Genomic DNA, 21,092 nt, shown 5'->3' with positions numbered 1-21,092 from the left:
CAGCCGCGCCACTGTACCCACCACCGCCAGCCACTGTGCCAACCACCGGACGCCACCATCACCACCACCCAACCACCTTCCTGCCTACTCTCCTTATTCCGCCTTCCAGGTTCCGCAGCACGCAATCCCTTTTATCCATTCGTAGTTCTTCTTATTTTTTTCCTTTTCTGTTCATAATTAGGATAGATAGTCTTGCATGTTGTAGTGGATTTTAGGTTGTTAGGTAGCCTAGGCTGTGGTTAGTGGCTCTAGGTCTGTTTATTTGCACTGTTCTTGCTTCTGTTTTATCATATTTGCAAATCTGCTGTTGCTGTAATCTTGTTCATATACTGTATTTCTTGTATATTGCTGCTCTTTACATTGAATTTTCAAGTTTATATTATATATATGTACCTGCAGCTTGACTTCTTAATTCATATGAACTGCTTTGATTGCTGTTTATTTTCCGGGATAATCCAATTTTAGCCAGAATGCTGCCCAAATTTCTATAAAAATGTTTTCATTCATATCTCGGTTTGGCAATTTGAACTCTGTTTTCCACTGCTTTAACCAAACCATTTCATAATTGCCAGGGCATGCTTTCTTATCCTTTTTGATTTCCTAGTTTATAAACTGCATTTGTGATGTTTTGATTCCTATTTTTGCTTTCATTATATCTATTTGAATCAGCATCTACTTGTTTTTCTTGTTTGGTTATGAGTCACTATAGTTCCTACCTGTGAATCCTTGTTACATGGAATATTTTCTTTATGCCACTTACCTTAACCCACTTTTTACTAACTCACCAATTTTAATTTACTGACTTCTTTTTCAAATTCTCACCATACTAACCTTTTAAAATATCTTTTCTGATTTTTCACTTTCCTCTAACTTTCTAACCATGGCATAATGACAATTTTTCTATTTAACTTGAATTCTGATACATTTTGGATTGTAACTTCTTCCTTTCGAACTTTTAAACTACTATACAATCCTTAATGCACATTTACGTAACTCATTTACCTCATTCAAATTCTCCCATGCCACTTTGTGTTTTCTTTGCCTATATGCCTACTTGCTTTCCTATTTTTATATATCCTGGTTTTCAATTTTTCAGGATGTCTGCCTCACAGAGAAAAGGAAAGGGAAAAGCTACTGGCAAGCGCAAAAGAGGAGATTCATCCCAATCCATCATTGACCTAATGCATGATTCCTCATGGCGGGAGAAGAACTTTACATAGCAGGAAAAAGCTGACCAGCTGCTCCCTGCACATGATTCAATAAAATTTGCAAACCGATACTGTGAGCTGAAGTATCCGACATTTGCAAACTCCAGGAATCTATACCTGGAGAGAACTCTGAGGATTCCAGAAGCACTCCAGCAGTACACCACTGAGCAAATCAAGCAAAGAGGCTGGTTCTTTCTGGAGAGAGCACTGACAGAGGTCAATGCATCTTGGGTCAGGGAATTCTACTGCAACTACTACATCACCACCCTTGATGCAGTAAACCTGAGAGGAAAGCAGATTCTGGTCACTGAGGAGGCCATAGAGGACATTCTCTGGCTCCCAGCCAAGTCCGATCAGCCTGATGGTTATATAAAGGCTGAGGAGGACATGCGCCTGATGCGGTTTGATTGGGATGCTGTGAAGGCACGGATAGCTCTCGACCCGACGGTTCCTTGGGAGATGGGTCAGGACACCACCATGCCTAGAGGGATCAAGAAGGGGTACTTAAATGATGAGGCTCGTTTATGGCACCAGATCTTGAGCAACTATGTGATGCCGAGTACTCATGAGACGGAGATCCCAGCTGCTATGATCACCCTCCTATGGTGTGTGATGGAGGGTAAGGACCTTTATCTGCCACACTTTATCCGGCATTATATGGCCAGGGTCCACGTCCGAGGCACCCTCCCTTTTCCGTATCTGGTTACACAGCTAGGCCGTCGAGCTGACGTGCCATGGCAAGATGCCGATGAGAGACCACCAGCGGCGGACTGCAGGAAGATCATTCCTCACAGTACGTACTTCCTAGCTTTGGGCTACAGACCACCACCCTTCACTGCTACTGATGAGACAGCCCCACCGTCTGCTGGACCCTCTTCATCCACGGCTGCCCCTGCTGCCACCACTGCACCTCCACCTGCCTCTGAGCCCGTATACCGCCTCGTGCACCGCCTATTCCGACAGCTTGATCAGATGGAGCGCCGTAACTGGCGCCGGTATGAGAGATTGGAGCGTCGCAGCCAGCGACGCTATTCGCATATGAAGCTGATGATCCGACAGGGTGTGACATCCCCTCCGAGCCCGACACACCATCAGAGCCATCAGAGGAGGAGGAGGATGAGCCCCAGGAGGAGACCCATCCGTAGGCAGGCACAGAGCAGGCTGCACCACATCAGGAGGTTATGCATCAGATCGAGGCTACAGATCCAGAGATTCCGATCCAGTCAGCACCGCCTCTACAGCAACCAGACGCTCAGCCCACCACCACCACAGAGCCTCCAGCTACCATCCCTACCAGTGATGACACCCCTTCACACCCGGCTTGACTGAGCATCAGGGACGATGCTTCATTTTAAGTGTGGGGAGGTCGCCATCTCTGGCGTTTTATTTTGCTAAACTACTACATCTCTTTTTTCTTTTATTTTGGATATTTTTCTGTATTTTTCTTTTTACTGTTATTTTCTGAGTACTTATACATTGCTACTTTTATGTATTTCTACTCTATTTCCGCATTTTACATTTTTAGTTCATATTTTTAGTTATTTAGTTTAGTTTGTAATTCTGACTTATTAGTGGATTAATTAGTATAGTTTACCCTTTTTAGCATAAGATAGCATAGTTTAAATTGAAAAATATAAAAAGGAAGAAAGCTAGGAAATTGAACATAACAGATTTAAATCCATAAACCTTGTATATATAGCATTACATCATATAGTTAAGTTGACAACATTTCATCAAGGAAGAATATCAAAACTTTAAAGGCTACCCTAAATAAATTTTTTTATGAGAATAATGGGAATTTTTAACTAAACCTGCATAACATATATGAATGATATATGATGCTTGAGTTAGAGAACACACAGCCTGTGAGTCTTGAGCTTAATTGTATGGTTGCATTCAAACCATAATTTCATTCCTGTTTGTTTCGCTTCTTTTTATTCTGATGTTCTTTACTTTGCTTTAATATATATGTCCAATTATAGAATATAGAATATAGATACATACCAAAAGAATGATTGAGGCCATCATTTGATTTTAGCTCACTTACCCCAAAATAACCTACCTTTCACATCACCATTGTTAGCCCCCTTGAGCCTTTAAAATCCCTTTTATTCTATTTAGCCACACTACTAGCCTTAAGCAGAAAAACAAAATAAAATCCCAAGTTGAATCCTTGGTTAGCTTAAGATAGAATATTATGAATAGATTAAAATGTGAGAAACCTATTGGGAACATGGATGATAGAAACAAAAGGTAGAAAAGTTGAAAGAAATAAAATAACTCAGAAAATTTGGGAAGCATGCTCATGAGAAATCAAAGTGATTCAATTACCATGTGCATTAAAAAAAAAGGGTTATTTTTCAGCATTTAATAAAAGGGGATACAAAAGAATTCCTCAATGCAAAATAACAGCAATGCACATGGGATAAAAAAATAAAATTAAAACATGAGCATGTAACAACAAGTGGGATAATATGGGAAAATTGGTAAAGAAGTTTTGCTCTACTAAATATGTATGTTAGGTGAGATCTTAGTCTAATTAAGGATTCACTTATTAGCTCACTTAGCCTTATACATATATCCTTACCTTTACCTTGGCCCCATTATAACCTTAATTAAAGACCTCATTACTTTTGGTATGACTGTACTCTATAATTGTTGATTGGTTAGATGAAGAACAAAGTTATAGAAAGTAAGAATAAAAAGAAAAGTAGAGTGAATAAACCCAATAAACACTGAGTGACTAGAGGGTAAACACAAATTCCAGTGAGGGTTCAATAGCTCATCAACATATATCTGTGCTTAAATTACTAATTGTTTTGCAAGTTTATACAATATTTTTCTTTCCCATCTCATTTGCGGAAGTTTTTTATTATTTAAGGGTTGGCTATATATATATATATATGACTCCTTGAGACTGTGAATTAATTTGACTATGTGTAAGCTTTATATATGAGTGGATAAATTGGAATTGCATGACTCATTTAGGTAGATGCATTTAGAATAGGTTGCATTGCATAACATTCCACCACTTTAACCTTACCTTATTCTTTACCTTGGATTTAGCATGAGGACATGCTATTGTTTAAGTGTGGGGAGGTTGATAAACCCATATTTCATGAGTTATTTTGTGCTTAGTTTGAGTGATTTATTCAATCCTTCACTCACTTATTCATATTAATTGCATGGTTTTACTTTCCCTTCCTTATTAGGTGATGTACGTGAAAAATATGTTTCCTAAGCTTTAAAATAAATTATTTTAATTACCTTTATTTCCGTATGACTGACGCGGCCGCGCGACTTGAGCATAGCGCATTCGATGTGGACGCGTGACCGACGCGACCGCGCCACAAGGAAAACTCCAGATGACGCGACCGCGTGACCCACGCGGACGCGTGACAGAGGCCACGTATCAGAATTTACAGAATACGCCCCCAGCAATTTCTGAAGCCCTTTTGGCCCAGATCCAGGTACAGAACACATAGACTAGAGGCTATAAAGTGGGGGAATGCATCCATTCAAAAGAGAGCTCGCCAATTTTTACTTCCCATGATTTAGATTTAGTCTTGAGAGAGGTTCTCTCCTCTCTCTCTTAGGATTTAGGACTTCTCTTAGTTTGTAAGAGTGACTCTCGATCCAGGTTTTACGTTTCTTTGTTTTAGCTTCCCTTTCACTTTTATTTATTCCAGCACTTGAGTTGATTATTTACTTTTATAATTGAATTTATGAATTATTCCATGTTACAGATTATTATTTGAATTAATGATATTTGAGGTATTTTCAGTTTATGATTGCTCTTTTTAATTTATGTTATCATTGTTTCTGATCTGAAGATATTTTATTCCAGCAATTTACATTTTCCCCTTTTGGTCTTGGTTAAGAAATCAGTAACTTAACAGTTACCAACTCAGCATAATTGATAATCGTTATCTTGCTAATTGAACTGAACTTCAATAATCCCAACTTTTTCTTAGGAAATAAATAGGATTCGAAGGCCAAACTAATTAGTCCCTTGACTTTCCTTTGCTTTAGTAAAGGACAACTAAGTGGAATCTAGATTCAACTTTCATCATTGTTGAGAGAGATAACTAAGTTGGACTTCGAATTTCTCTTACCTTGCCAAAAGTTTGCTTTACAGTATTTATTTATTTTGATTGCCATTTACTTTACTTGTCATTCAATTCACTTGCTTCTCACCTTCTAAACCCCGATTACGACCTTTATAGCCAATAATAAGAACATACTTCCTTGCAGTTCCTTGAGAAGACGACCCGAGGTTTGAATACTCGGTTAACAATTTTTAAGGGGTTTGTTACTTGTGACAACCAAAACGTTTGTACGAAGGGATTTTTGTTGGTTTAGAGACTATATCTACAACGCAACTGTTTTTATGAAATTCTTTATTGGCAAAAATCCCAATGTCATACTCTCAAGATTGATTGATGATTGAAGGTTGTTCTGCTTAGTTATCCCTTACTAAGTAGAGGAGAGTCAAGCAAGTTGGAAAGTTATTTCTATTCACAAGTTCCAATCCTCTCCCTTGGAAAGGATTAGTGTCAGTGACTAGAGGACAATCCAACAATAAACCCAATTACAATTTTTTTTCTTGAGTATTCCAACTCAAGGTCCTCCTTTCAATCAACTCCCAATCAAGTTATGGAACTACTCGCTCATTATGAATGTAAACTTCATAACATAAGAAAGGGCAATAAAGAAAGACATGATAAATAATAATCAAAAGATCAATTAAAAATAAAAATAATCCTTGTATTAATAAATTCTAAAAATAATCCAATAATAATTCTGAATAAATTGAAGACATGGAAGAGTAAGAGACAAGTAAAGAAAACAAACTAGAATAATGAAGTCTTGGCGGAGGTAATAACTCTTCTCAATGTCCCAATCCAAAAAGCAATAAAATCAAAAATCCTAAGAACTATGAATGTGTAGAGAGAAAAACCTAGAGGAGGAGTAAAATCAAATCTAAAAACTCAAACTATCCGGAATGAATTTTCTCCTCTGTCTCTGCATATTCCCTGGCTCTAATCTGCTTTTCTGGGCCGAAAACTGCGTCATCCAGGCGTTCGCGTCATCCAGCATTTTGCCTTGCCACGCATGCGCGTCGTCCACGCCTTTGCGTCACTTGTGCAATTTCCAATCCACGCGGTCGCGTGAACCATGCGTTCGTGTCACTGCAATTTCATTTATATCGCGCAGTCGCGTGAGCCATGCGTCCGCGTCACTTCTCGCTGGTCATCTCTTTAATTTCTTGTGTTCCTTCCATTTTTGCAAGCTTCTTTTCTAATCTCCAAGTCATTCATGGCCTATAAAGTCTGAAACACTTAACACACAGATCACGGCATCGAATGGAGTAAAGGAGAATTATAATACAAAATTAAAAGTCTCTAGGAAGCAAGTTTTTAACCATAAAGTATTTTTAGGAAGGAATTATAAATGCATGCTTATTTAATGAATAAGTGGGTAAAGATTTGATAAAACCACACAATTAAACACAATATAAACCATAAAATAATGGTTTATCAATCATGCACAAAGTAGCCACGGCCTACCACCCCCAAACGAACGGCCAAGACGAGGTTTCCGGTCGGGAGATTAAACGCATATTGGAAAGGATTGTGAAGCCTCATAGAAAAGATTAGAGTGCCAAGCTCACCGATGCACTATAGGCCTACCGAACGGGTTACAAGACGTCAATTGGCATGAGCCCCTTTTGGTTGGTCTATGGAAAAGCTTGCCACCTACCGGTGGAGATAGAGCACGAGGCATATTGGGCCATCAAGGAGTGCAATTCAAGTTTGGGACGGGCCGAAATCGAGAGAAAGCTACAATTAGTGGAATTAGAGTGTTTGAGGTTAGAAGCCTATGAGAACTCCAGACTCTACAAGGAGAGGATGAAAGCCGTGCATGATAAGAACATAAGAGGAAAAGAATTTAGAGTTGGCGAATTAGTCCTTCTCTACAATTCAAGATTGAGGTTAATGCCTAGAAAGCTAAGGTCAAGATGGGAAGGACCTTATAGAGTAGAAAAGACGGAGCCGTATGGGGTCTATCATTTGCGCCATCCTTCAAGCCCAGACATTTTCAAGGTTAATGGGCATCGTCTAAAGTTGTATCATGGTGAAAAGATGAAGAGCAACAAGGAGATTGAGGTGTTCCTTTTGAAGGATGCACCTAATGGCAAAGTGCATTGAGCTAGTGACCGTCCAACTTAAGGACATTAAACAAAAGTGCTAGGTGGGAGACACCCCACCATGGTGAGATCTACCTTTTTGTTCTCTTTTGTATATAGTCTTGAACACTTGCTTGATTTGGTGAAGGCTTAGTTTTTGAGATTGTTTAGATAGACTTTATTGTGCTAGTTGTGATGTTCATGAAGGTTTGCATTGATCTTAAGTAGGTTGGATCCTTAGTGTAGAAGACAACACTCTATTTTGAGCATTACATAGATTTTTGAGTGTTTTTGATCTCTTTAGTTTAATTGCCTACTAAATTTATGATGAAAATGCATCCCTTCATGTCTATGTAAAAAAAAGGGGGGGAGGGACCCACGCGTGGGCGTACAAGACGCGTACGCATCCTTGGCCTTTCGCAACTCCTGGTACTTTGACCAGAGAGTTGTGCACACTCTGAGCCAGAACTGAGCCCCACGCCTAACCCCTCTGACGTGTACGCACACATGACACGTACGCGTCCCTGAACTTGATTAAGCAATCCATGCGTGAGCGTGCTAGACGCATACGCGTCGATTGCGTTTCCTCACTCTCTGGTACATTTTACCCGAGAGTTATGCAAGAACTGGGCCAACACTGCACCCTCCGCATAACTCACCTCACGCGTGCGTGCACATGATGCGTACGCGTCCCTTCTAATTTGCGCATCCACGCGTAAGCATGGATGATGCGTTCGCGTCGATCGCGCAAATCCAACTCTTGGTACATTTTCCAAAGAGTTGCGCAAACATCAAGCGACCACTGTGCTGGGAGCACAACCCGCTCCCACGCGCAAGCGTACCTGATGCTTCCGTGTCCATCTGATGTCTGCCAAATTCACGCGTGCGCGTGCAGGTCGATGTTCCTATAGCCAACTCCTAGTACTTCGACCAAATAGTTGTGCAAGCTTCATGCTGGCACTGTGCCACTGCCGCAACTGCCCTCACGTGCGCGCACCTTGTGCGTATACGTGTACCTTCTTCTTCTGCTGTCCACGCGTACGCGTCCCTGCTTCTTTCTGCCCATCCACGCATACGCGTGGATGGCGCGTGCGTCGATTTCACGACATTACTTACCTGAGGCGCGCCTGTTTTCAAATTTTCCCATCTTCTTCTTATATTTCCCTCTTCCCTTCTTCTCCAACCACCTCTACCCCCCTTTCTCCGCCCCTTTCACCGGCGGCACTGACCACCAGTGACCACCACTTCCAGCGGTTCCACATTCTTCTCTCTCTTCTCTTTTTCCCATTTCTTTTCCCCTTTCTTCCCTTGCATTCTACATCACTTTCTTCTCCATTTCAAGGTACTACCCACCTTTCTTCCTATTTGTTTTGTTTCAAATTTTCTCTCTTTATTTCATTTCTTTGTATCCCTTCTTAGTTAGACCCTCATTCATGCATCCTTGTTTACTTGTTTGCTTTTTTTTCTATTTTCCATGGGTGTTGAGGGTGGAGTCCTCTCTTGCATTAGTGGGTTATTTTACTATGTTTTGATTCCTTTGTGTTATATGGTGCTATATGATGATTGATAATGCCTTGTGGGATGCTATATTGTCACATTTCCTCCACTTGCTTATTGCTTTGAAGTTGCACACCAAGTGTTTGATGAAAGGCACCTATGAGTTCTTGTTTCAAATTTGACATAATGCTTACAACTTAGTGCCCTTTCGCATTCCCTTGCTTGTTCTTATGTGCATTGAGCCTATTGTTCTTCATGTTTCCCATTCATATGCTCATTCTTTATGACTTTCTTCTTGTTGTTGATGCTTGAGTATATACTTCTCATGCCTCCTATTTGCATGCTTATACCCCTCTTGCATCACATGCTAAGTGACTTGCCCATTATTTCCACTGTGGTCTTGCTTACATGTTGCAGCTGTCATATCTCCAAGACACCTATTCTTTTATGGCTTTCTCTATCACTTGCATGATATTATCCATGTGTTATTTCTTTGAGTTTAACGGGGTGGAGGATGTGCATTGACTATAGAAGGCTGAATGATGCCACCAGGAAAGATCACTTCCCTCTCCCTTTTAGTGATCAGATGTTAGAAAAATTGGCTGGTCATGCTTACTATTGTTTCCTGGACGGCTACTCTGGATATAATCAGATAGTGGTGGATCCCAAGGATCAAGAAAAAACCTCATTCACTTGTCCGTTTGGGGTTTTTTCTTACAGGAGGATGCCCTTTGGGCTATGCAATGCTCTAGCAACCTTTCAAAGGTGTATGCTCTCCATATTCTCTGACATGATAGAAAAATTCTTAGAGATCTTTATGGATGATTTTTCTATCTTTGGTAACTCTTTTGACACTTGTCTGCATCATCTAACCTTTGTCTTGAAAAGATGCCAAGAAACACATTTAGTTTTGAATTGGGAAATAATGCCATTTCATGGTACCAGAAGGTATTGTTCTTGGGCATAAGGTTTCAAGCAAGGATATAAAAGTTGACTGAGCTAAGATAGAGGTCATAGAAAAGCTTCCTATACCAGTCAATGTGAAAGTAGTGAGAAGTTTTCTTGGGCATGCTAGTTTTCATAGGAGATTCATCAAAGACTTTTCAAAGATAGCTAAGCCACTAAGCAACTTGTTAGTGGTTGACAATCCTTTTGTCTTTGATGATAGCTATAAGCATGCCTTTGAAACTTTGAAAGATAAACTTATTACAGCACCAATCATCACACCCCCAGATTAGGAATTGCCTTTTGAACTTATGTGTGATGCAAGTGATTTTGCAATTGGTGTTGTATTGGGACAGAAAAAGGATAAGCTGCATCATGTTATATACTATGCAAATAAGGTGTTAAATAAAGCACAAAAAAAATTATACCACCACAGGAAAGGAACTCTTGGCAATTGTATATGTATTTGATAAATTTAGACAATACTTGATTGGTTCAAAAGTTGTAGTGTATACTGATCATGCTGCTCTCAAGTATCTCTTGTCTAAACAGGATACCAAGCCAAGACTCATTAGGTGGGTGCTGTTGCTACAAGAATTTGACATTGAAGTGAGAGATAGGAAAGGAAGTAAGAACTAAGTTGCAGACCATCTGTCTAGACTACCACAAGAAATCAATCAGGATGCACCACAACCAGTGAATGAGAAGTTCCCAGATGAACATCATCTTCAAGTCCAACAAGAACCTTGGTTTGATGATATTGCAAACTACAAGGTTGGAAGAAGGATTTCCCAAGAGTTCACCAGGCAGCAAGTGAAGAAGCTGCTCAATAAAACCAAGAAATTCCTGTGGGATGAGCCCTTCTTGTTCAAAAGTTGTCCAGATGGAATGATAAGAAGGTGTGTTCCTGAGAATGAAATGAGAAGTATATTGTGGCACTGTCATAGTTCAGCTTATGGTGGACACTTTGGACCAGAAAGAACATTTTCTAAAGTGCTTCAAAGTGGATTTTATTGGCCAACCATATTCAGAGATGCTAGAGAATTTGTGCACCAATGTAATGAATGCTAGAGAGATGGAGGACTAACAAGGAGGAACAAAATGCCTCAAATACATGGACTAATGCAATGAATTTGTGCACCATTGCAATGAATTTATTTGATCTCTGGGGCATAGACTTCATGGGACTATTTCCCCCATCATACTCCTTCAAATACCTATTGGTAGCAGTGGAATATGTCTCTAAATGGGTAGAGGCCATAGCAACAATCACATATGATGCACCAATCGTGCTTCAGTTTCTTAAGAGACACATCTTCACCAGATATGGGGTGCCTAAAGGCCTTATTAGTGATGGTGGCATCCATTTTTACAACAGACAAATGGAAAAGCTGCTCCACAAATATGGAGTAATGATACGCGGGAATTTGCCTCTCAACAATTTTCCTTCCAGCAAGTGCACCGGATTGTCATCAAGTAAAAACTCACTGTAGAGTGAGGTCGAATCCCACAGGGATTGGTAGATCGAGCAATTATAACTGAATAATTATGCTAGTTGAGCGAAATCAGAATTAAAATTGGGATTGCATAATGTAAAATGTCGGGAAACTTAAATTGCAAGAAATTAAAGGAACAGAAAATTAAATTGTAGGGAATTAAAGTGACAGAATCTTAAGTTGCTGGAAATTAAATGGGATCGGGGAATTAAGCATGAAATTAAAGATGCAGAAAGTAAAATTGAATGGGTAGATCAGAGATGGGGAATTCATTGGGTTTTAGGAGATATTGAATTCTCTGGATCAAATCATTTTCACCTCTTCCTCAATCAATGCATTCATTGACATTGCTTGGCAATCTTAGATGATTGGATCCCAATGTCTTGGCTCACCAATCTCTCTAAGCATGAACAATTGCCCAATGTCTTGATTTAATTGCTCATGGGAAGAGTTAAAGTTCGGTCACTGACTATACTACACAAATTCATAGATCAAAGTGTTGGTAGGATTACATGTCACTATATCCATCCAAACCCCAATCTAATCCAATGTGAGAAAGCAATTCTAGTAGAAGAAGATGAAAACTACTATTGATCCATTGAATTACAATAGAGCCCCCTAACCCAATAAAAAGGGGTTTAGTTGTTCATAACACTCAAAATGGAAATTGGAATTGAAAGATACATTCTGAAATTAACAAACAGAGAATGAAAAATACCATGTAAAAGTAACTAGCAGAGTAAAAGTGAAAAAAAAAATTCCCCCTTCTAACTTAAATTCTAAGCTATTTATACACTTTCTTCCATGGATCTTCAAGCTCTGAATTGGGCTTTTGGCCTTGATGGAATTGGGTTAAAAATGGCTCTAGTTGGTTGCCCTTGGTGTTGAGAAGAGATCCGTGTAAAATTTGAATCCTGATGCTTCACATTTGAGTCAACGTTTGAGGGCCAACGTTGGAGGAGATAGAGGTGTGTGAATTGGTGGGTTTGGGAGGGAAATGGTTTGAATTTGAATGGTGAGATAGGTGGAGATCCTATGGGGTCCACAGATCCGGAGGGGCCAAGGACTTAGCATCCCTGCTCCATTTAGGCGTGCAAAACGCCCTTAGTGTGCAATCATGGCGTTTAACGCCAGACTGCTGCTTGTTTCTGGCGTTAAACGCCAGCTTTTCCCCTTTCTTGGCATTGAATTCCAACTTAGTGCTTGTTTCTGGCGTTTAACACCAGCTTGATGCTTCTTTCTGGCGTTAAATGCCAGTCTGATGCTTCTTACTGGCGTTTAAACGCCTGTAAGCTCTTCCTCCAGGGTGAGCTGTTTTAATGCTGTTTTTGACTTTGCTTTGATTTTTGTGACTCCACATGATCATCATCCTAAAGAAAACATAAAATAAAAATGGAAAACAGAAAATTAACATAGATAAGAAAAAATTGGGTTGCTTCCCAATAAGCGCTTCTTTAATGTCTTTAGCTAGACCTTGCTGAGCTTTTAATCTAGCCTCAGCCTTGAGCACTCTTGCTCAATATTGCCTTCAAGATAATGCTTGATTCTCTATCCATTAATAATGAACTTCTTATCAGAATCAATGTCTTGAAACTCCACATAGCCATATGATGACACACTTGTAATCACATATGGTCCTCTCCAATGGGATTTCAGTTTCCCGGGGAATAGCCTGAGCCTAGAGTTAAACAACAGAACTTTCTGTCGTGGTTCAAAGACTCTAGATGATAGCTTTCTGTCATGCCACCTTTTTGCTTTCTCTTTGTAAAGCTTGGCATTTTCGAAAGCAGTGAGTCTGAATTCCTCTAGCTCATTCAGCTGGAGCAATCTTTTTTCTCCAGCTAATTTGGCATCAAAGTTTAGGAATCTGGTTGCCCAGAAGGCCTTATGCTCCAGTTCCACGGGCAGATGACAGGCCTTACCATACACAAGATGGTATGGAGAGGTCCCTATAGGAGTCTTGAATGCTGTTCTGTAAGCCCACAGAGCATCATCCAAGGTTCTCGCCCAATCCTTTCTACGGGTACTTACAGTCCGTTCCAGGATTTTTTTTATTTCTCTATTAGAGACTTCAGCTTGCCCATTAGTCTGTGGATGATACGGAGTTGCCACCTTGTGACTAATTCCATACCGGACCATAGCAGAGTAAAGCTGTTTGTTGCAGAAGTGAGTGCCCCCATCACTAATTAGTGCTCTAGGGACACCAAACATGCTGAAGATATATTTCTGGAGGAACTTCAGCACTGTCTTAGTATCATTAGTGGGTGTGGCAATGGCCTCTACCCATTTGGATACATAGTCGACTGCCACCAGAATATAAGTGTTTGAGTATGATGGTGGGAAAGGCCCCATGAAGTCAATACCCCTTACGTCAAACAACTCAATCTCTAAGATTCCTTGCTGAGGCATGGCGTAACTGTGAGGCAGATTACCAGCTCTTTGACAACTGTCACAGTTACGCACAAACTCTCGGGAGTCTTTATAGAGAGTGGGCCAGTAGAAGCCACATTGGAGGACTTTTGTGGCTGTTCGCTCACCTCCAAAATGTCCTCCATATTGTGATCCATGACAATGCCATAGGATCTTCTGTGCTTCTTCTCTAGGCACATACCTACGGATTATTCCGTCTGCACATCTCTTAAAGAGATATGGTTCATCCCACAGGTAGTACTTTGCATCAGTAATTAGTTTTTTCTTTTGTTGCTTGCTGTACTCCTTGGGTATGAATCTTGCAGCTTTATAGTTTGCAATGTCTACAAACCATTGTGTTTCCTGGATGGCAAATAGTTGTTCATCCGGAAAGGTTTCAGAGATCTCAATAGAGGGGAAGGACGTCCCTTCTACTGGCTCTATCCGGGACAGATGATCAATCACTTGGTTCTCTGTCCCTTTTCTATCTCTTATTTCTATATCAAACTGTTGCAGAAGCAACACCCATCTTATGAGCCTTGGTTTTGAATCCTGCTTTCTGAGTAGATATTTAAGAGCAGCATGGTCAGTATACACAACCACTTTTGATCCTACTAAGTATGATCTAAACTTGTCAATGGCATAAACCACTGCAAGCAATTCATTTTCTGTGGTTGTGTAATTTTTCTGGGCATCATTTAAAATGTGGCTAGCATAATAAATGACATGCAGAAGCTTGTTAGGCCTCTATCCCAGTACTGCACCAATGGCATGGTCACTGGCATCACACATTAGTTCAAATGGTAATGTCCAGTCTGGTGCAGAAATAACTGGTGTTGTGACCAGCTTAGCTTTCAGAGTTTCAAACGCCTGTAAACACTCTGTGTCAAACACAAATGGCGTGTCAGCAACTAGCAGATTGCTCAGAGCTTTTGCAATTTTTGAAAAATCCTTTATAAACCTCCTATAGAATCCTGTATGCCCCAGAAAGCTTCTGATTGCCTTAACATTGGCAGGTGGTGGTAATTTTTCAATTACCTCTACCTTAGCTTGATCCACCTCTATTCCCTTGTTCGAAATCTTGTGCCCAAGGACAATCCCTTCAGTCACCATAAAGTGACATTTTTCCCAGTTTAAAACAAGGTTAGTCTCTTGGCATCTTTTCAGAACTAGTGTCAGGTGATCAAGACAGGAGCTGAATGAGTCTCCATATATTGAGAAGTCATCCATGAAGACTTCCAGAAATTCTAAGTTTGGTGTTGACAGGTCCCAACCCTGCTCTGATTATCGATGAGGCTCCATGAGAGCTCACTGTCAAGCTATTGATAATAAAGAAGCGCTTGTTGGGAGGCAACCCAATGTTATTTAACTATATCTATTTAGTTTGCATTGCTATTTTATGTTTTCTGTAGGTTGATGATCATGTGAAGTCACAAAAACTACTGAAAAATCAAAAACAGAATGAAAAACAGCATTAAAAATAGCTCACCCTGGAGAAAAAGCTTACTGGCGTTTAAACGCCAGTAAGAAGCATCAGAATGGCGTTTAACGCCAGAAAGAAGCATCAAGCTGGCGTTAAATGCCAGAAACAAGCACCAAGTTGGCGTTCAACACCAAGAAAGGGGAAAAGCTGGCGTTTAACACCAGAAACAAGCAGCAGTCTGGCGTTAAACGCCAGGATTGCACACTAAGGGCGTTTTGCATGCCTCAATGGAGCAGGGATGCTAAGTCCTTGACCCCTCAGGATCTGTAGACCCCACAGGATCCCCACCTACCTCACCATTCTAATTCAAACCATTCCCCTCCCATACCCACCCATTCACACACCTCCTTCTCCTCCACTTTCCTTCTACTCCATTCTATCTTCTTTTGTTCGAGGACGAGCAAACCTTTTAAGTTTGGTGTGAAAAAAAGCATTGCTTTTTGTTTTTTAATAACCATTTATGGCACCTAAGGCCGAAGAATCCTCTAGAAAGAGGAAAAGGAAGGCAGTTGCTTCCACCCCCGAGTCATGAGAGATGGAGAGGTTTATCTCAAGGGTCCATAGTTCAGTGGTAGAGCATTTGACTGCAGATCAAAGAGCTATGAGGAAGGAGCAACAAAAACAAGGAAGAGACATAGAGGAGCTCAAGAGCACCATTGGTTCTTCAAGAAGAGGAAGACGCCACCCTCACTAAGGTGGACCCGTTCCTTAATCTCCTTGTACTTATTTCTCTGTTTTTCGTTTACTATGCTTTATGTTTATTTATGTTTGGGTCTTATTATATGATCACTAGTATCTAAGTGTCTATGTCTTAAAGATATGAATGTCCTATGAATCCATCACCTTTCTTAAATAAAAAATGTTTTCTGAAAAAGAAAAAGAAGTACATGAATTTCGAATTTTAAAATAGTTTAATTATTTTGATGTGGTGGCAATACTTTTTGTTTTCTGAATGAATGCTTGAACAGTGCATATGTCTTTTGAATTTGTTGTTTATGAATGTTAAAATTGTTGGCTCTTGAAAGAATGATGAAAAAGGAGAAATGTTATTTGATAACCTAAAAAATCATAAAAATGATTCTTGAAGCAAGAAAAAGCAGTGAAGAACAAAGCTTGCAAAAAAATGCGAAAAAAAATGAGAGAAAAAGAAAAAGCAAGCAGAAAAAGCCAAAAGCTCTTTAAACCAAAAGGCAAGAGCAAAAAGACAATAGCCCTTAAAACCAAAAGGCAAGGGTAATATAAAGGATCCAAGGCTTTGAGCATCAGTGGATAGGAGGGCCTAAAGGAATAAAATCCTGGCCTAAGCGGCTAAACCAAGCTGTCCCTAACCATGTGCTTATGGCGTGAAGGTGTCGAGTGAAAACTTGAGACTGAGCGGTTAAAGTCGAGGTCCAAAGCAAATACAGAGTGTGCTTAAGAACCCTGGACACCTCTAATTGGGGACTTTAGCAAAGCTGAGTCACAATCTGAAAAGGTTCACCCAGTTATGTGTGTGTGGCATGTATGTATCCGGTGGTAATACAGGAAAACAGAGTGCTTAAGGCCACGGCCAAGACTCATAAAGTAGCTATGTTCAAGAATCAACATACTGAACTAGGAGAGTCAATAACACTATCTGAATTCTGAGTTCCTATAGATGCCAATCATTCTGAACTTCAAAGGATAAAGTGAGATGCCAAAACTGTTCAGAAGCAAAAAGCTAAAAGCCCCGCTCATCTAATTAAGACTGATCTTCATAGATGTTTTTGGAATTCATTGTATATTCTCTTCTTTTTATCCTACTTTCTTTTTAGTTGCTTGGGGACAAGCAACAATTTAAGTTTGGTGTTGTGATGAGCGGATAATTTATACGCTTTTTGGCATTGTTTTTAGGTAGTTTTTAGCATATTTTTATTAGTTTCTAGGAAAAATTCATATTTCTGGACTTTACTATGAGTTTGTGTATTTTTCTGTGATTTCAAATATTTTCTGGCTGAAATTGAGGGAGCTGAGCAAAAATCTGATTCAGGCTGAAAAAGGACTGCAGATGTTGTTGGATTCTGACCTCCCTGCACTCAAAATGGATTTTTTGGAGCTACAGAAGTCCAAATGATGCGCTCTTAATTACGTTGAAAAGTAGACATCCAGGGCTTTCCAGCAATAGATAATAGTCCATACTTTGCTCAAGGATAAACGACGTAAACTGGCATTCAACGCCAGTTCCATGTTGCATTCTGGCGTTAAACGCCAGAAACAGGTTACAAGTTGGAGTTAAACGCCAGAAACAGGTTACAACTTGGCGTTTATCTCTGGAAACAGCCTAGGCACGTGTAAAGCTCAAGTCTCAACCCCAGCACATACCAAGTGGGCCCCAGAAGTGGATTTCTGCACTATCTATCTTAGTTTACTCATTTTCTGTAAACCTAGGTTACTAGTTTAGTATTTAAACAACTTTTAGAGATTTATTTTGTACCTCATGACACTTTTAGATCTGAACTTTGTACTCTTTGATGGCATGAGTCTCTAAACTCCATTGTTGGGGGTGAGGAGCTCTGCTGTGTCTCGATGAATTAATGCAATTATTTCTGCTTTCTATTCAAACACGCTTGTTTCTATCTAAGATGTTCATTCGCACTTCAATATGATGGATGTGATGATCCGTGACACTCATCACCATTCTCAACCTATGAACGCGTACCTGAAATTATGAAAAGAACTAAAATTATGAACGTGCATATTAAGTTTTTAGCACCGTTACCAAGGAATGAACGATCACGATTTCGTGCACCAAGTTTTTGGCGTTGTTGGCGGGGATTGTTCGAGTTTGGACAACTGACGGTTCATCTTGTTGCTCAGATTAGGTAATCTTCTTTTTGTTTTATTTTCAAAAATTTTTCAAAAAAAAAAAATCTTTCAAAAAATTTTTCCTTTATTTTCGAAAAAAAATAAAAATAAATCTTTTCAAAAATATATTTTTCTTCAGAATTTTTAAGAATGTATTCTAGTGTTTTAGATGATTTTTTTATCATCACAGGAGCTAGTTGATTCCCATCAATTTGGCTGTTGTATGTAATGTCCTGCTGAAGCTTGTTCTGCCCTGTCTAATCTCTTTAGACTGAAGCTTTAGACTAACATTGCTTGATTCCTGGAATTCTTATTAAAAAAATTTTTGAAATCCTTATTTTCTTTTTCAAAATAATTTTCTAAAAAAAAATTATAAAATCATAAAATCAAAAATATTTTTTTGTGTTTCTTGTTTGAGTCTAGAGTCAAGTTTGGTGTCATTTGCATCTTTTTAATTTTCTAAAAAAATTATTTTCAAAAATTTCATGCATTGCATTCTTCATGATCTTCAAGTTGGCCAGTCTTCTTGTTTGATCTTCATATTTTCTTATTTTGTGTCTTTTCTTGTTTTTCATATGCATTCTTGAAATATTAATGTCTAAAGAATAAAGATTTTTAAGTTTGGTGTCTTGCATGTTTTCTTTCCTTGAAAATTTTTCAAAAATAAGTTCTTGGTGTTCATCTTGACATTCAAAGTGTTCTTGGTGTTCATCTTGACATTCATAGTGTTCTTGCATGCATCACATGTTTTGATCCAAAATTTTCATGCATTGAGTCTTTTTGATGTTTTTCTCTTTCTTTATTAAAATTCAAAAATCAAAAAAATATCTTTCCCTTTTTCACTCATAAATTTTTGAAAATTTGAGTTGACTTTTTCAAAACTTTTTAAAATTTAGTTGTTTCTTATGAGTCAAATCAATTTTTCATTTTAAAAACTCTATCTTTTTTTTTTCAAATCTTTTTCAAAAAAAATCAAATCTTTTTCATTTTTCTTTCATAATTTTCAAAAATTTTAAATTGATTTTCGAAAATCTTTTTCTTATTTCTATTTCATATTTTCGAATTTAATACTAACAATTAATGTGATTGATTCAAAAATATTAAGTTGTTACTTGCCTATTAAGAAAGGTTCAATCTTTAAATTTTAAAATCATATCTTTTAGTTTCTTGTTAGTCAAGTAATCAACTTTAATTTTCAAAATCAAATCTTTTTAAATTTCTTTTTCAAATCTTTTTCAAAATAAATTTCAATCACATCTTTTTCAAAATTAATTTCAAAACCTTTTCTAACTTCTTATCTTTTCAAAATTTATTTTCAAATCCTTTTTTTTTTGTAATCCTATCTTTTTGTTTCAATCATATCTTTTTCAAAACTACCTAACTAATTCTCTCTCTCTAATTTTCGAAAATCACCTTCCTCTTTTTCAGAAATCCTTTTTAATTAACTATTTGTTTTAAATTTTAATTTGATTTAATTTTATTTTCCTTTCTTAATTTTCGAATTAATTTTAAATTAAAAACAAAAATAATTTTCTTTTCTTCTCAATTATTTTTGAAAATTATTCTCTCCCCTCATCTCTTTCTAATTATTTTATTTACTAACACTTCTCTTCTTCTTAAAAATTCGAACCCTCTCCCTCTTTCTGTGTTCGAATTTCTTATCTTTTTCTACTCACATAAAGGAATCTCTATATTGTGACATAGAGGATTCTATATTTTCTGTTTTCTTCTTTTTCATATGAGCAGGAACAAGGACAAGAACATTCTTGTTAAAGCCGATCCTGAACCTGAAAGGACTCTGAAGAGGAAGCTAAGGGAAGCTAAAGCTCAACTCTCTGGAAAAAATCTGACAGAAATTTTTGAAAAGGAAGGAGACATGGCCGAAAATAATAACAATGCAAGGAAGATGCTTGGTGACTTTACTGCACCAAATTCCAATTTACATGGAAGAAGCATCTCAATCCCTGCCATTGGAGCAAACAATTTTGAGCTTAAACCTCAATTAGTTTCTTTGATGCAACAGAACTGCAAGTTTCATGGACTTCCATCCGAAGATCCTTTTCAGTTCTTAACTGAATTCTTGCAAATCTGTGATACTGTTAAGACCAATGGGGTTGATCCCGAGGTCTACAGGCTTATGCTTTTCCCATTTGCTATAAGAGACAGAGCTAGAGTATGGTTGGACTCTCAACCTAAAGATAGCCTGAACTCTTAGGATAAGCTGGTCACGGCTTTCTCAGCCAAGTTCTTTCCTCCTCAAAGTTTAGTAAGCTTAGAGTGGATGTTCAAACCTTCAAACAGAAAGAAGGTGAATCCCTCTATGAAGCTTGGGAGAGATACAAGGAACTGACCAAAAAGTGTCTTTCTGACATGCTTTCAGAATGGACCATCCTGGATATATTCTATGATGGTCTGTCTGAGCTATCAAAGATGTCACTGGACCATTATGCAGGTGGATCCATTCACCTAAAGAAAACGCCTACAGAAGCTCAAGAACTCATTGACATGGTTGCAAATAACCAGTTCATGTACACCTCTGAAAGGAATCATATGAATAATGGGACGCCTATGAGGAAGGAAGTTCTTGAAATTGATACTCTGAATGCCATATTGGCTCAGAATAAAATATTGACTCAGCAAGTCAATATGATCTCTCAGAGTCTAAATGGATTGAAGGAATCATCCAACAGTACTAAAGAGGCATCTTCTGAAGAAGAAGCTTGTGATCCTGAGAACCCTGCAATAGCAGAGGTGAATTACATGGGTGAGCCCTATGGAAACACCTATAATCCCTCATGGAGGAATCATCCAAATTTCTCATGGAAGGATCAACAAAAGCCTCAATAAGGCTTTAATAATGGTGGAAGAAACAGGTTTAGCAATAGCAAGCCTTTTCCATCATCCACTCAGCAATAGATAGAGAATTCTGAGCAGAATCCATCTAGCTTAGGAAATATTGTCTCTGATCTATCTAAGGCCACTTTAAGTTTCATGAATGAAATAAGGTCCTCCATTAGAAATTTGGAGGCACAAGTGGGCCA

At 38.6% G+C, this 21,092-nt stretch overlaps 1 protein-coding gene and 1 non-coding gene across 2 annotated transcripts; one reads left to right on the top strand and one right to left on the bottom strand.

Annotated features, from left to right (window-relative positions):
• The first annotated feature begins 6,928 nt into the window (after window positions 1-6,928).
• On the top strand, window positions 6,929-7,420 carry LOC112734842 (uncharacterized). The gene has a single exon (XM_025784332.1). It carries the CDS (start codon window positions 6,929-6,931, stop codon window positions 7,418-7,420), a length of 492 nt encoding a protein of 163 aa, XP_025640117.1.
• A 12,899-nt stretch (window positions 7,421-20,319) lies between these two features.
• LOC112739993 (small nucleolar RNA R71) lies at window positions 20,320-20,427 on the bottom strand. The gene has a single exon (XR_003170926.1). It is a non-coding gene; the product is annotated as a small nucleolar RNA R71 (small nucleolar RNA).
• Window positions 20,428-21,092: the final 665 nt, after the last annotated feature.

Source organism: Arachis hypogaea, chromosome 13 (genome assembly GCF_003086295.3).
Source record: "Arachis hypogaea cultivar Tifrunner chromosome 13, arahy.Tifrunner.gnm2.J5K5, whole genome shotgun sequence".
Classification (NCBI taxonomy): domain Eukaryota; kingdom Viridiplantae; phylum Streptophyta; class Magnoliopsida; order Fabales; family Fabaceae; genus Arachis; species Arachis hypogaea.
Note: the sequence above shows the minus strand (reverse complement) of the source record. Positions and strands in the feature narration are given on the sequence as shown.